The 15,481-nt window shown below is 37.4% G+C and overlaps 1 protein-coding gene across 7 annotated transcripts in view; it reads left to right on the forward strand.

Annotated features, from left to right (window-relative positions):
- Positions 1–15,481, forward strand: part of MYO1B (myosin IB) — a 171,678-nt gene that overhangs the window by 127,924 nt on the left and 28,273 nt on the right. For all 7 annotated transcript variants that reach the window (XM_074910655.1, XM_074910657.1, XM_074910656.1 and 4 more), the window contains 5 exons: positions 101–219; positions 1,001–1,087; positions 1,406–1,471; positions 13,251–13,355; positions 14,868–14,930. In XM_074910655.1, coding sequence (XP_074766756.1) covers positions 101–219; positions 1,001–1,087; positions 1,406–1,471; positions 13,251–13,355; positions 14,868–14,930 — 440 coding nt within the window. The remainder of the gene's footprint in view (positions 1–100; positions 220–1,000; positions 1,088–1,405; positions 1,472–13,250; positions 13,356–14,867; positions 14,931–15,481) is intronic.

Below are 15,481 nucleotides of genomic sequence, written 5' to 3' on the forward strand. Positions count from 1 at the left end.
GGGAAAATGCTGAACTACTAAAAAAGCTAAAAGTTTTGGGCAAGAGAAAGCAATGATACAAAAGGACTTGTTATATTTACATTCTCCTTTTTCATACTAGAACTCAAGGAAATCTGCGAGTTGACAGGTATAGACCAATCTGTATTGGAAAGAGCTTTCAGCTTCCGGACGGTTGAAGCCAAGCAAGAGAAAGTTTCAACAACGCTAAATGTGGCTCAGGTAAAAAGAGGTCCTTTTTTTTTTAAAAAAAAACTAATCCTTTTAAGTGCCAATTTGTTCTACATGACTAAACCATAACTGCGCAAACAAACTACAACTAATAGGCTGTACCGAATAAAACGTATCACTGACATAAGTGTGGTTTTTCTTTAGCAGTTTCTGAGTCTTCAAATATACTGGATGTTTCGTTTTTATGTGTGAATTACCTCAAAAAGATGAGGGATAGGAAAATGCTACAGAGAGTGAAAAAATGAAATAGTTTTGCACAAAACACATGTTGAAAGAATTGTGTCAGACTGTTTTCATTTAGAGCAACTGGTGTAATTTCATGTGAATTGTGCGCCCCAGGCTGCTGAAAAACTTTTGCTGCCAGGGTGAATTTATCTCTCTGTAATGCTGCAGAGCCAGTGTGATTGCCACCTGTGTCTCATCAGCTCAGGCTAGAAGGAATGTCGTTTCCCAAACTGCAGCTGCTCAGAGTCTCTTTTCTTAGGATTAGGATGGGGGATGTGAGACTTTAGAGGATATCTGGGTGAGCAGGAAGGGGGTCGAAGTGCCCTGAGTGTGGCCCGCAGCCAGGAAGGCAGAAGGGTGCACCAGCAAGCCACCGGTGCTGCCATGGTGTCCTGGCACCCCTGGTCTGGCTCTGGTGCCTTAGGCAGAGGCATTTCTGCCTGAGCTGTTCTCCCTCTGTTCATAGCACCTTCAAGATACGTCAGTAACATAAAAAATTTGGGATTAGCCCAGCATTTATAACATTTTTCTTCTTTCTTCTGTTTAGGCTTATTATGCCCGTGATGCTCTGGCTAAGAATTTATACAGTCGACTGTTCTCTTGGCTTGTTACCAGAATCAATGAGAGCATTAAGGTATTGTTGCTTTGTGCCTGTAAAAAAATCAATAGAAATCCTTTAAATTAAAGCAGACGGTAAAACTGTATTTGCCAATTTAATTTTTCCTGGTTGTAACTGTTACACGTGGTACAGGTGAATAATGGTATCACAGTTCAACAAATTGCCATCTGCTCTGTTCTTAAGCTTATGAAAATATTCATGTTAAGTGTATTTTGGGAAACCATACTTAACATTTCAGTTTACAGAATTTGACAGCCTATTTATACATTAGTTTTTTTGATTACCAACTATGAAGTGTACGGTTGACTGACTCAGTGTTTAATTTTTTTTAAGGCACAAACAAAAGTGAGAAAGAAGGTGATGGGGGTGCTGGACATCTATGGCTTTGAAATTTTTGAGGTAAGACCTTTACAATGGTAAACATTTAATGTGAGAGCTGTTTCTAAAGCTTAATAGAGTAGTTAATGAATTTGTAACCAGAATACATGTAATTTGAATCAAGTGTGTCATTCCTGACAAAAAAACACTAGAAAAGTAAGCCAAAGGCAGATGTCTTAGCATGTCTGGCAATTGAAACCAAAATCTATGAAAGCCATACTTGGGTTTTTACACCATAGGTAAATAAGTATTTATTATGGGTAAATTAAATACATTCTGTTGTGACGTATGTTCTGAGCATAAGAGAAACTCTGGCAGTGTCATTTCTGCCCTGAGGCATTTTATGGATGTCTTTTAACAAGCTCTGTATCCTTTAAAACACACAATAAAAACTATACATTTTTTTTCCTCCCAAATTAAAGAAGTCATTATATTCCATTTCATCTCGATTCACTTAGATAAATATTCTGTACCGATTCCTAGCTGATGATCTGTGGCTCATTCCTGTTTGTTTATGATAGTATTTTTAGACTGGTGGTATTTCAAAACAAAAACAATCAACGAGGAGTTTTTAATTGGGTTAGAGCACACCAGAGAGAGGGAGTTTTCATAAATCTTATTCTGACAGTTTATTTTAAGAGATTTATAGACCTTGGTTGGAATCTATATACTGTTTAAACTAGAAACTCAACTGGGGGAAAAATCAGTAGAAAACATCCAGGCTTTACCCACTTCCCCACATCCCTCTTGAAAATCCAGGGAGTGTGTTTAAACTGTGTAGAAGATGGGAATAATCCAGAAAAGAGTGATTATTACATGGGAGAGGATGGTGTAAATTTTATTTCACAAGTGTAACATCAAAGTATGTGCAAATCAGAATACCTCTGTGAAGAGAAAGAACAAAGGTGATACTTGCTTCAAGGGTTTACTAAGCTAGGTTTTATTGTCTGCGTTACATTTTTGTGAATATGCACTGATGTTTATTGCAAGTGGTCAGGGGTGGCTGAATGGAGATCTTGGTGGCAGATCTCTTGGGATCTAGTCCTTGCTGTACCTTTAGAAGGCTGGACATTGGAATGGTACTGCTGGCATCTTTGGGCACGACTTGTTTTCACTAGCTCTTTCTTTTATGTATCATTAAGGTTAAACACATAGGGTGAGGTGGGAGACAGAAGCTTGCACTAGCACAGAAGCTGAGTAATTGTGTTTGTGGGATGATGTTCCAGAGACAAGGTTGTTTCTTGCGTATAATTTTCTTTATTTTGTCAGAGTTCAACATCTTAGAAGTAGTTGAATATGGTAGATGTAGTTTTGCAAATTAAAATTTTAAAATAAGTCTCTCTTCACTTACCTTTCATACTGAATTATGATGTAGCTTTCTCAGTTCACACAAGCTCAAAAGCTTTAAAATAATGTGGGTAGTTACTGTTCACTCCTTTAAATGCTGCGTATTGGTTCTACTGAAAAAGGTGGGACTTGAGGATCAAATTCAGCTGTACATTCATACAAGTCTGGACTCTTCTCTTGTCAGTTAAGACCTGTGGTGAGAACACTATCCAAGCAGCTCGGTTCAGCTCCCATTCAAAATGAGAATCTGATAGTATGCCAGAAACGTACATGGCTTATACTACACCATATTTTAATTTAAAGATGTTTGAAAATAAGCTTGATTGGTTTAGGTTTCTAGAGGTAACTAGTACAGTTACTGGTATTGGGACTGCATGGCAGTACTGTAATTCAAAGTGTGAATGATAAACAATCCATTAGAAAATCCTAAATCTGCTCTATTTCCAGTACCACCCACTCTAGCCATCACTGTGTTTCCAGACAGGTTAATTTTATAATCAGAAACTGCTGGCTTATTTTCAGTTGAATCAAAAGCAAAGATATTCTTTCAAGGCAAAACAAAATTAATTTTCTATGCAGCTCTAGTTGGCACAAGAGATGATGTTATGTCATAATCCTTAAAATGAATAAAATAATTCTGTAATGAACATTTTATAGGCAAAGTGTAACTGGTCTTGTGGTTGCTTGAATGAATGTCATGTAATAAGGTCAGTTAAGAGAATGCCTGCCAAATATATTTTTATGTCAAGTTTTGTAACAAGTGATCAAATCTCACAAAAATTATTAAAGATCTTGAGACAGTGCTCACAAAGAACAATTATTGTTGAGAATTTAAGTAACCACTTCGCAGAAAATATGTTTAATTATATTAAAACAATTGAATGAAATTTTAACACCTTACAATACTGTAATACAAGCAAAATTCAATAATGTCTTAACATTTATAGCGTAAAAAGTGTAGTGGAATTTGGAGCATTTTGCTGTGTGATACATTTCTAAACACGATGGCTAAACATTCAAAATACTAGCTGAGGTGTAGCTAATGGTAGTAACTATATCCATCTGATTATAAAATACTTAAAACCTTTGACTAAAAATGTGCAGTTCCCTTTTGAACCTAATTCTTAAGTCAGATTTTGATTTTCATGTCTGCTCTTGAAGTTTAGAACTAATATCATCTCTAAAAAGAATGTTTTTTGGCAAATATGTGTTTGAAAGCCTTATCTGTAAACTTGTGCATTTTAAACTTGTAAGGTATTTGGTATACTGCAGGTAAAAAGGCCTCCTTTAATCATGTTTCTATGCAGGAAGCAGATAGGTTTATCATTAATGCCTGTTGTTTGACCTAAAGTGTCCTTGTACCTTGGAGACAGAACATATCAAAAACATTAGGTGTTGTAGGAGTTTTTTATATGCAGGCTAAATATTTACACATGAAGCTTCGTACAATTGAAATAAGTAGCAAGGTATGTGTTTACTGAAGGGCAATTTTCTGCTCATCTCCTTTAGTATTAGATCCTTACCCATCAGGATCGCTGAAAGAATAAACTAATGATATTCTAGTTTATCTATTTTGTCCTAAGATTCCCACCTGCAAGTTACTGGAATACATTATAGAATAGTCTGCTTCCATTGCAAAAACATTGGCTTGCTGCAGATTTTTGAGGTTTTTGTTTTGTTTCATAATGGGCAGGGCAGACAGTATTTCTTGGGCCTTAATCCTGTTTAGGATGATTCTTTATACCATCCTACAATTTGTCCTATAAGAAGAGTAAAGAAGTTTTAAATAGAGATTTTCCATATTGAAAGATCCTGCATTTGACCTTCTGATGACAATAGCAGTCCTGTTCTATTATATGCAAATTTAAGCTTATAAAGTGAGATTTTTTTCATCTATTTTTGAAGGATTACTTTATTTGCTGTCCATGTATTTTCTACAATTTTCTGTAATTTAAGATGAAGTTAATTTATAAAGTAACTGGAGGTTTCTTGAAATTTATCAAAGGAAAGATACTGGAGTATTGATAATGCTGACATATACTCTCTGGGATTTGGTTTCTGCTAGTATTTTTATCGAGCACAAACCCCATTTTTCAGACAAACCTAAAAAGCTATCCAAGAAAGCAGATTTAAGGACTTGGCTGCCCAAAAATTCAGATTAGGGAATTTAAATCCATCGATAATCCTCAGCCTCTGTGGGTTTGGCAGATGTCAACGGCAAGCTTGGCTAAACAATCCACAAAATAGGTGCTGTAAAGCTGTGTTTATTTTTGAATCCTGCCTTGCCCTTTGTGGTAAACTGTATGGTGGGACTGAATGTCTTCAAAGCGGAATGCTGAAATGTTGGATGTCTCTGTGTGAATTGTCTATGGTCAAGGATTTAGGGACTAGGATTAGTGTGAAAATGCAGACTACAAGACTGGGTTGGTTGTGTAATGCTGCTGAAGCTTGAGCAATGGATTGAAGCCTGACACTAATTGCTCCAAGTATGCTTATCCACATTTTTGAGCGGCTGCATGTGTAGTCAGCCTGTAGTCTAGACTGTGATTTGAGGTGGGGTAGGGATGATGGTTGGTGGCACTGGGAATTTCAGAACCAGCTCAATTGCAGACTTCCTGGGGTAGGTTTGGGACTGGTCCCATTTTATTCAATGTTTGATTCTGTATTTTTGGGCAGAAGCGGTTTCCGCATCTCTGCAAAATGTCAGGGTAGGGTTGTGGAAGGGGTGGAGTTTATGAAAAGGAAACGATGACTGTAGAAGGCAGATGACTGAGGGTCTGGCAGGTTCCAACAGAGAAGAGCAGACACTCATTCTGTTCGTTTTGGCTGATTAATTTTCTGTTGTGTACATTTCCTGGTGATGAGGGCTAGAGTCTGTAAAAATGAATGTAATGGAGCAAATGTGAATATTTCATGCTGCCTAGCCTTTAGAGACAAAAACGTCTGTCCATACTAGTAGACTTAAAGGCTTTACACTGAATCTTCAGGTGCCACTATGTAGCTGGTCCGTATGACCAAGCTATTGATTTGGAGTTCAGTTTTATGAAAGTTAAGGCTGCCAAACAAGGCTTATTCTTGAAATCTGCCAGGCCCTGAGAAGACAGTTTGAGAGTGTGAATGCTTTCTGCTCAATCCCTTGGTGGAGCAGTTTATTCCACATATTTTAGCCTGACGAGAAGTGTGGATGTGCCGGAAATAGAACTGCAAGAAGAGAGGGACTGTTTCCATTTGGCTGACATCTGCTGAGGGTTGACTTGAGGTGATGTGAATGCCTTGTCTTTGAGGACAGCATCTGACCAGATCCTTTTGCTCCAGGTACACAAGAACATGTAAAAATGAGGCAGCATCCATCACATTCAGCATAAAACCCAGGAGTAAATAAAAATACCACCAAAAAAACAGCCAAACAAGCCACCAAGCAGTAAAACTAGGTCCGTTTCTCACAGTCTGTGATGTGCTTTGATAGTGCTTCTGTTTATTTATGGTAATTAGCTTGTTTCTTGTGTGTAAAAGTTTCTTGTAGTGATGGAAAGAAGCTCAGTCATATTGCATGTACTACATAAACTATCATCTGGACATCGATAAAATACCAATATCTTTACTGAGGGAATCTCTTAGAAATACAAATAATGCAGTTTCATTTACATTAACATGTTCGTAGTTGTGGTCTTAGAGGGACGTAGCCAAATAAAGAGGGGGTAAACATTGAAAAACTTTCTGAGATGTTTAAGGCATAAAAAATTGGGGAGGTATTTCCACTGTTACTATAAACCTGTACGACTGCTTGGTCCAGTTGCTGAATAGTTGCTTTGCCTTTCTATCCTGTTCAATACATGAAGGAAATTACAGCTGAAGAGCATGCTGAGTTCTGAGACTGCTGCTGGCCCAGAGATCTTCCTCCCCTGCCCCAAATAATTTTACTGGAAAAGGGTCTAGTTATTATGCTAGAAAGATAAGTTATTAGAAGAAAAAAAAAGAAAAAGTATATGGAGAAAATTGACTTATCAGGATCTTATTTTATCTTCATCTGGTTTTTTTCATTCTTTTAGGCTCTGGTGACCTTCCTGTCTTGACTTTGGCTCTGAGCCATGAATATCTACTATTTTGGTAGTTGCTTTAATCTCCAGACTGTAATTTCCAGCCACCTTTTCTAGGCACTCTACCTTGCAACTGATTTCCTTTTCGAAATTGTTCAACCCTTTTCTGATGGCCATCATCGTATCATGGCCATCAGCGGCAGTGCCAAAATGTGTGTACCCAGCCCTCTATTCAATCTGATCGTGCAGGGCAAAGCCCAGTCTAGTGTGAAACAGGAGAACAGAAATCTATAATTGATCAACTGCATCTGTGGACAAATGTTATGAAAGAGGGGAGTTTTACAGAGAGAGACGCTTGGCTGGAATCATAGGTGCTACGGAGATTTTAAAATACAGCTAAAGCAATGATTTCCTTAAGTGTTAGAATGCTGAGAAGTAGAGGTGCATCCCAGGAAGTTAATCACTATTTAATTAATCACATTATAATTTAAGTATTTAGAGAGGCTTATTTTGCAAACGCAGGTTTATGAAGTAAATCCCATTGGCTGGCTGTTTTCAACAAAGGAAATATTTGAAATGCTGGAACAAATACACACAAATGCTCCGCTTCAGGTTGAGAGAGTAACGTTTTGCCCTACAGCAGCTATTCTGTCTTAGTAGAGGAATGGATATGATTACAAATAGACAAGAACTTACTATATAATTCCTGTTGTTCCAGGACTGTAATTTATCAGGTTGAGTTTGTTGAAGTTATTGTATCTGGGTTTCCCTGTGGATCGCGTATACTTTGTGTGCACTGAATTCACTCTAGTTTCTTGCCCTTTTAACTCCAAATTTGGTTTAGACCCGTGTGTCTGGACACTACAGCTTGAGAGCAAGATGGATTTCAGACTGTGTGGTTCTCTACCAGTGCCAGTAGCATCAATAAGGACTGAAGCTGGTTGTGCTACACAGATCTGGAAAATAGATAATCCCTAAGGCTTCAACATACATCTTTCTTGCTTCCATTAGATACACTGAAACATAGTTTGATTACATATACATGGAATATTTATAGTTAAATAATATGATTCTCTGGTTCTTTGCCTAGAGAGATATTTACACAAAAGCACAGAGCTTATTCTAGTTTACATGAGATATTTTTCAATTAAGTTTGGTAACTCAAATGTTTGTATATGTAAACAGAAAAGCAAGGGATAAATATTGATAACATATCTTCCCTAACTAAAAAAATTTTTAAAATGGTTATAACTGGGTCGCATGTAGCTCATTGCTTTCTAAGATAAAAAGTGTCTTTTTCATTTTCTTTAAATGTACTTTCCCCATTTTTCTGATTTTCATTTTCTACCATTTATATTTCTTAGTTTCATCTCAAACTTGTATCCTCCTGTAGTCATACATAAAAATCCCTATCCCGAGACACCACAGTAGGATATAAATTAAATTTGCTGGTTGGTTTCACCATTCATTTTACCATTCATCTCAGTGAAGCGAGTATCTTGGTCTTTCATCGTCATTACATTTACCATCTGGCTTTTTCTCTAGGAGCCTCAGTAGTAGTCTGGGGGCCTGATGGAACTACCTGGGATCACCTGCCTATGGCCCATGTCAGGAGGATGTCAGAGACTTCTGATGCCTGAAGCTGTGTTGATGTTGAAAAAAGTTACTTTATGGGGTTATTTGTGTTAGAGCAAAAGCATCAGTCTCTTTGTCTTCTCCCACATTGGTCAGAAAGTTAATTTTAATAGCATTAGTTCTGTTGGTTTCAACAGTCTCCTGACTTGAAATGTTACATTTTGTTTTAAATTATGCTTTTCCTTTAAAAACTTCTCATGTATTTTTCAGTTGTATGTGTTTGTATAAGGTATTTGAAAGGTGTTGCTGAACACCTTTTTGCCAGTGTGGTTGTAGACTGAGCAATATGTTTTTTGAATTGGCTCTTGGCAAGAACTGATGTGCTGAAAGATTAAGAGGAAGAGGAAGCATAGAGAAACACTTTATATAGGTGTAATATTGATGATATAGCTGAGTCTGTAGATTTGGATCAACAATGTATACTTGGTTTGGGGAAAACAGTGAAGAGGACACAGGAAAATGAAACACTTAAACTAGGACTTTATAAAGCAGGTGGAAGATAAGAATTTATTCCTACCTGCTAGTATGGAAAAGTATCCAGTTTTCAGTTTCAAGTAGGTGTCTTAGTTGTGTCAGTGTCTCTAGAAATCACTGGAATCTGGGTACTCAAAAGTGAATTTGAATTTTTGTGGGCGGGCAATGTTAGAAGATAGCTGCTCTTCATAGGAGAATGTCCTGATTTAGATTTTTTGTGTTCATGAATCTAATGCAAGAAATTACACTTGTCATATGGAGACATTTCTGTCTGAGACCAGTAAGAGACCTTTAGCCTATTTTTTTTTTATCTTTTTACAGCAATGTTTTTATTTTGTCTATTTGCTATTGGTATTTTACTGGTATAACAATGTATAAGCTCAGGAACATCCGTATATGTTTTTTCAGATGATTCCGTGATACGCATGGTTAGAAAGAAGAAATTAAGCAAAATCTTAAGGAACGAAAAGTATTTTCTTTAGACATTCAAGCACCTGTGTGCAATTCATGTAATAGCAGTGGTTCAAAACTAGATCTTTTTGGTTTTTCATGGTTGACTCTAACAACCTGAGCAAGCACAACATCATGATCTGCTAGTGTATATAAGCACCATATTTTTGCGCGGAGCAAAATTTTTTAGAGTTCAAAAACTTGCTATCCATGAAATGCCACCCTGATGCCAGGTAGTTTGAAGGTAGATGAAAAATAAAGCTGTATGAATTCTGTGATTCTGTGACCGAGAGACTATTATTTGTGAAGTGAAAAACATGGTGAAATAGGCTTTGATCCTTGTCAGTGAATTTTTCTACTTGTCTAAATTTATTGTTGCACCTCATAAAAGATTGAGAGGATAAGGTCAGGGGGGTTGGTTAATCTGTATATATAAATTTGACATGACTTTAAAGCTATCTCAGGTGACATTGTGTTTCCCAGCACCTTTAATTTAATTTGAGAGACTGAGTGTTTTTTTCTTTCCCAAAGGTTATATTTTGTATTCCACAGTGATTTCAAAGGGATAATCTGAAAGGCTGCTATAAAAATGCAGGGATTGAAGTGATGTTCTCAACACTGAAGTAGTAGAATTACAGTCTGGAAGGGAAGCTGACACTCTGAGAAATGCTGGCTTTAATTATTTTTTTTCCTTAAAATTCCATAAGAATATGTGAAGTTTCTAACTCTTCCTGAAATTTTGGGTCTGACTGTGCAGCTTTTGTGTTGGTCAAAATAATTTCTGTTGCTTAATGCGAATGGTCAGTGTAAGGAGCAAGTACAGTGTCTTACAGATGGATCCTTCCAGCCCATTTCTCCTGAATGGATTTACTGATGTGCTATCATTGATATTAATCATTCTCTATTGCCTTTTAAAAAACAATGTCAAAAGACCTTTAGGTCCCTTCTAGTTCTGTCATATTAATTTCTAGGAGCCTTCATTAAAATATTGGGGGACAGTTAATTTGTGAGCATTTGTCTATGCTTTGTGAGGCCCTCACATAATTAAAAACTATAGATATACGGTAAGGGAGAATAAATTCACAATCTCTGTTCCATTACTCAGATCTGCCCAGCGATAAATACTCTAATTGGTATTTCATATAGTGTTTCTTAAAACCTGTAAATGAAAATTCCTTTTTCTGAAGTGTATTTATTTACCAGATGTCTTCTGGTGTGTTCAGAGTTCATTGTTTTGAGAATTGTAGTGATTTCAAACATTTTTTTCTCATTTTCTCTGCTCTAATTAACTGTTAGCCTTTTGATCCATATCATTATCGTAATAAAGAACAAAATCACTACTGCTCTTCAATGACTTTTTTTCCTGGAATAGCGATTTTCAGTGGCTTGGTGATGTCAAACAAAATTTCATAGCTTAAAATGAGTGATTTGTGAAGACCTCTGTGGATTTCGGATTGCCTTTCTTTGGCAAACCATAAATATCACAGATACATAGCAAATCATACATTCCAAATTACATAGGAAAGCGTTTAGCAATTACTTTAATTTATTGCGGATGACCTTTTATTTAGATGATTTAGCTGGATTTGCAGTTCAGTTTCCATCCTCTTTTGAAGATGAAGACTGTGTATAATATGTGAGCAAAAAGTCCTGCAGTCCTTGTAATTGGAATAACATGGTCTTTTGGAGAAACAGTCTTTCTGCATTGGGTGGCATGTGCCTGATAGGTGGATGCAAAGTGTGTTCTACCCTTCCTCTTTGTCAAGGTGATGTGTCAGTTGGGGTCTTTTTACTTCTAACTCAATATATCTAACGTGATGGCCTTATCAGAACGTGTCAAATAAACTTTTACTCATTCTTCCTCCTGTACTCTCTTTTCCATTCCCCATTCTCCTCTCCCTTTAGTGAGATTTGTCCACTGAAGGCTATATATATGGCTTTTTGAGACAAAAAATACATGATGATTTAGAGATGTGACAATGCCAGAATGCCATTCTGTGTTACACTCTGATGTGCCTCAATCCCTTGGTTTACCTGAAGATATGTAGTACTTCACATTTGCAGTAACATACAAATATGACTGATAAAAAGACTGATCTACTTGGTATGCTAAAGAAATGCTAATAGATATATTCTGTGTTGTTATGGAAGTAGTATAAGTACTGACTGCAGTTTATGTAATTTTTTTTTGCAACAGAATGCAGTAAGTATGACTTGTTTGCAGTGCTGATTTTGATGCATGCCAAATTTAACTTTACCATCTAGAGCTATGCAAATTTTGCAATCTCTGATTGATAATTGCAGTTGGTGTGAGGGGCAGAGTTTGACGTGGCTGAGAAAGTTTGGTGATCAGCTATGATTTTGCTTTACCTAAAACTAGAATGATAAAAGTAATCTGTGCTACCTCAATATTTTCTAATCTGCTTGTGTGTTCTTAATCTCATTTAGCAACCAGATCCTTAATTTAAACGTTTAAATGATTGCAGTTGCCTTTAGGCATAAAAATTCCATCACCATAACTTGACCTTCACAGGTATTGTATAGCAGACTTACTTGATAGTGTAAAAAGGCATAGTGGTTTATTCTGCAAATTTTGAGGCTTCCTAAATAACCAAAGTATTCTTGATTACTCGTAATTAAGGGGGAAAAAACCCCAAATGGGTGGAGGGAACCCCATGACCCCAAAGTCGAGATGACCAGCAGCTGATATCCAAAATTACTTGATTGCAGTTATTTCTGCAGATACATGTATGGAATTTTTACAATATTAATGACTCTTTCAAGCACTGGGAAAAAACAGTGAAGCTGCTGCTCCCTTTTTCTTTGAAAGGGGCATTTTAAACTGGTCCTCAGAATGGGCACCTGGCCTCCAAACTGCACTCATTTAAGATAAAGCAGATGAAGTGGTGAACCACAGGTTTTATGCTGTGCCATCCCGGCCCTGGTGGTGTGAGCAGTGAAACTTCAGTTGACTGGAGTGTGGGAGGGCTCTCCCTGTGGTATTGAGGGGCTTGCTGCAGCAGTCATTTCTCATGCTGCCGTGTGTCCCTCTGGAAGCGTGCTGCTGTAATGTCACAGCCCTGCTCCCACAGCAGTCCTGCCACGCAGCTTGATGGGGTGGGCTGCTCTGGCTGCAGCCACCCAGCAGACTCCCGCTGCCCACCCCTCCTCCTGGGGTCTTCTCCCTTCCCCAGTTCCCTGGTCCCTTCTGCAAAGGGTCACACACATGCTTGCTCCCTAATCCAGTTTTATATGAATTAGCCTTTTAGAGGATTTTTGGTTGATAAAGTTCTTTTAATTCCCATAATTTCAGGGGGCAATTACATGAGCAGTTTGTTGGCAGGGAGGACGTGAGTTGACCTCTAGAGCCAATAATCCCTTAAACCAGCTCAGCTGCAACCGGCATAGCAGCTTTGGCCTTGATCTGTAGTGAAATAGGATACTATATTGGCTACTGAGTGAAAAAGAGCTAATACTACTGTTATAATTTTATTTATCAGAACTTGCAGCAGACTTCATTTTACATATGGGGACATATTAGTGCAGGCAAAACTTGTGTTGTTTATTCCCTGACACCACAGGCACCCTTATGACTTGTCCCAAGGAATTGATAGAGAGGTATCATGAATATAACCTTCAGAGTTTTTGTCCCCTCAATGGAGAAAGCCTCAGGGAAGGATTTGGTCTTAAATTTCCATACTAATCTTAATAAAATACTCTCCAACCATCACATCGCAAAACTGGAAGGAGTAGTTAATAAAGCAGCTTGTTGACTTGCAGCTGCTGCAGGAACTTACTCCAGCTCAGTTTCCAGGGTGTTTACACAACAGCAAATGCAAACATGTTTTATCTGACAGGACAACAGCTTTGAGCAATTCATTATCAACTACTGTAACGAGAAGTTGCAGCAGATCTTCATTGAACTTACCCTCAAAGAAGAGCAGGAGGAATACATCCGAGAGGTAATACTTGAACGGATCTTTCCTTATCCTCTCCTCTTCCCGTTGTCCCTGTAAAGATACACAGGCAGGCATGCTGGAACCTCTTTTCAGGCAACAGAGTCACCTTTTGACCACAGGGCTGGCATGGAGCATGTTTGTGCAGGACTGTGTGGTAGTTTCATTCAGAAAAAAAAGTTGGTTTTGGTTTTATTTCACATTATGAGTTCTCCAGGTAAAAACCAGACTCAGCTCTCTGTCATTGGCCGCAGTGACTGGCAGTTTTGAGCAAGGGCTAATTAATTTATTAAAAGACTAATAGCACTTTCTGATATTAGTGCCATTACCCTAGAGCCTGGGTTTTGGATTACACAATAGTGTCTGGGATACACCCGAGCAGCAGCCACAGCTTAATCCCATTTCAAAAGGGAATTGGGTGGATAAAACAATAGCATGCAAGATGAAAGAAACTACAAATAGGTTTTTGGTTCTAGTTTTCTTTCAGTTTAGTATTGAAGGGAGCTTTATGGGTAAATTTAAGATGTGCTTTGGAGCCCAGACTCTGGTGTTTGATGTTATTCTGTGAGTGAACATCAAGTTAAAGTTTTAATAGGTTTTAGCAGTACTCCCCATGATATACAGAGCTCAGACAAAATACCAACTCACAGCTGTAGAAACTGGCATCGCACTGTCTGTACTCAAATTGGATTATACCGTTTTGCTGTATAAGCATTTTGAAAAATTAAATAAAGTTCCTGTTTTATAATCCTGAGGGTAATATAAAGTTTGGGCATATCTTCTTTTTCTTTTTGCATTCAATGGTGAAACTCTTGAAACATCATTGCTGCAATTTGGTTCTTGAATTATGTTTCAAATGCTCTGAAGAAACTTAAACTGTAAGAAGTACTGCAAAATGCAAATTAAGAATTAAATTAATATTTTCTTTTTCCAGTCCTTTGCCCTACCAGTGTTACCTCCTGATGCATTGGCATTTCATCGTGGAAATTCTATCACTGATATTTGAAAAAATTAGGATATTGGGAATATCTGACCAACAGCCAGAGTCTAGATTTTTCAGATGATCTTGTCTAAATTTAGCCCTCTTTCTTCCTCCCATTAAAAAAAAAAAAACAAAACACAACACCCAAACCCACCCCACAACAACTAAGCTTAGAAATTCTGATCTCGGATGCTTGCAGTGAAACGGGCTTATTTCCTTGTATCCAGCGGGAGCGTGGGCAGAGGGTGCTGGGGCGGGTGGCTGGCGGGGCGCCAGGGGAGTGCATGGGAAGCTGACACGGGTGGGGGAAAGGAATGGAGAGTGCATTTGGCAGCTGCTCAAGGACAGTCATTTTGCACAGATAATGTTAGTAGTAGATGATTGCATTTCTTTCTTAATAAATAAAATGTTGGTAAGCATGTAGAATTAAATTTCAAAGTAGGATCTTAGTTAACTGGAATGTAATTTAAATTGTCTGGAGGAAAAGCTCCCTCGATTGTTTTCCTATTCATGCATTTATTTTTCTTCTCTTATAGGGAATTGAATGGACTCATATTGAGTATTTCAACAATGCTATAATTTGTGACCTAATAGAAAATGTAAGTTATATTCAAGAATCTCTCTGAATAATTTTTTAATGCAGGGATTGAATTTAGCTGTGAAGTTGGTACACACTTTGATTTTTATAAAACAAGCCACTCATTAGTCATCTGATTTTCTATGGTTAAAGTTTATTTTACAAAAGAAAAATATTTTATAAAGCTATATCTTACTTTGTTAGAAATGTTCAGCCACACCTATGCAAAAAAAACCCCAACACCCCAAACAGCTCTTAAATGTTTACATTTAGTGCTGTTTTCAGTAGCAGATATCACATGCTGTATTGTAAATAACACTACTTCTTATATGGAAATTAGAAAACTCAATGACTTGTTACTGAGTGCTTTAGGTACAGAAATTTTTTATCTAATAAGAGGATTTCCTATAGACTTAGTAGCAAGAAAGATAAAATTCCTTAAGAATTGAAAAAGAACAGTTTTTAACCATTAACATAAAATATGTGCTGGTTTTACCCATAAACTGGCTACTTTCAGTTAAGTTGGAGTTTCTATGATCTGAGTAAATGACACAAAATTCCAGCATGAAGTTC

The sequence above is a fragment of the Athene noctua genome, chromosome 7, assembly GCF_965140245.1.
Source record: "Athene noctua chromosome 7, bAthNoc1.hap1.1, whole genome shotgun sequence".
NCBI classification, from domain to species: domain Eukaryota; kingdom Metazoa; phylum Chordata; class Aves; order Strigiformes; family Strigidae; genus Athene; species Athene noctua.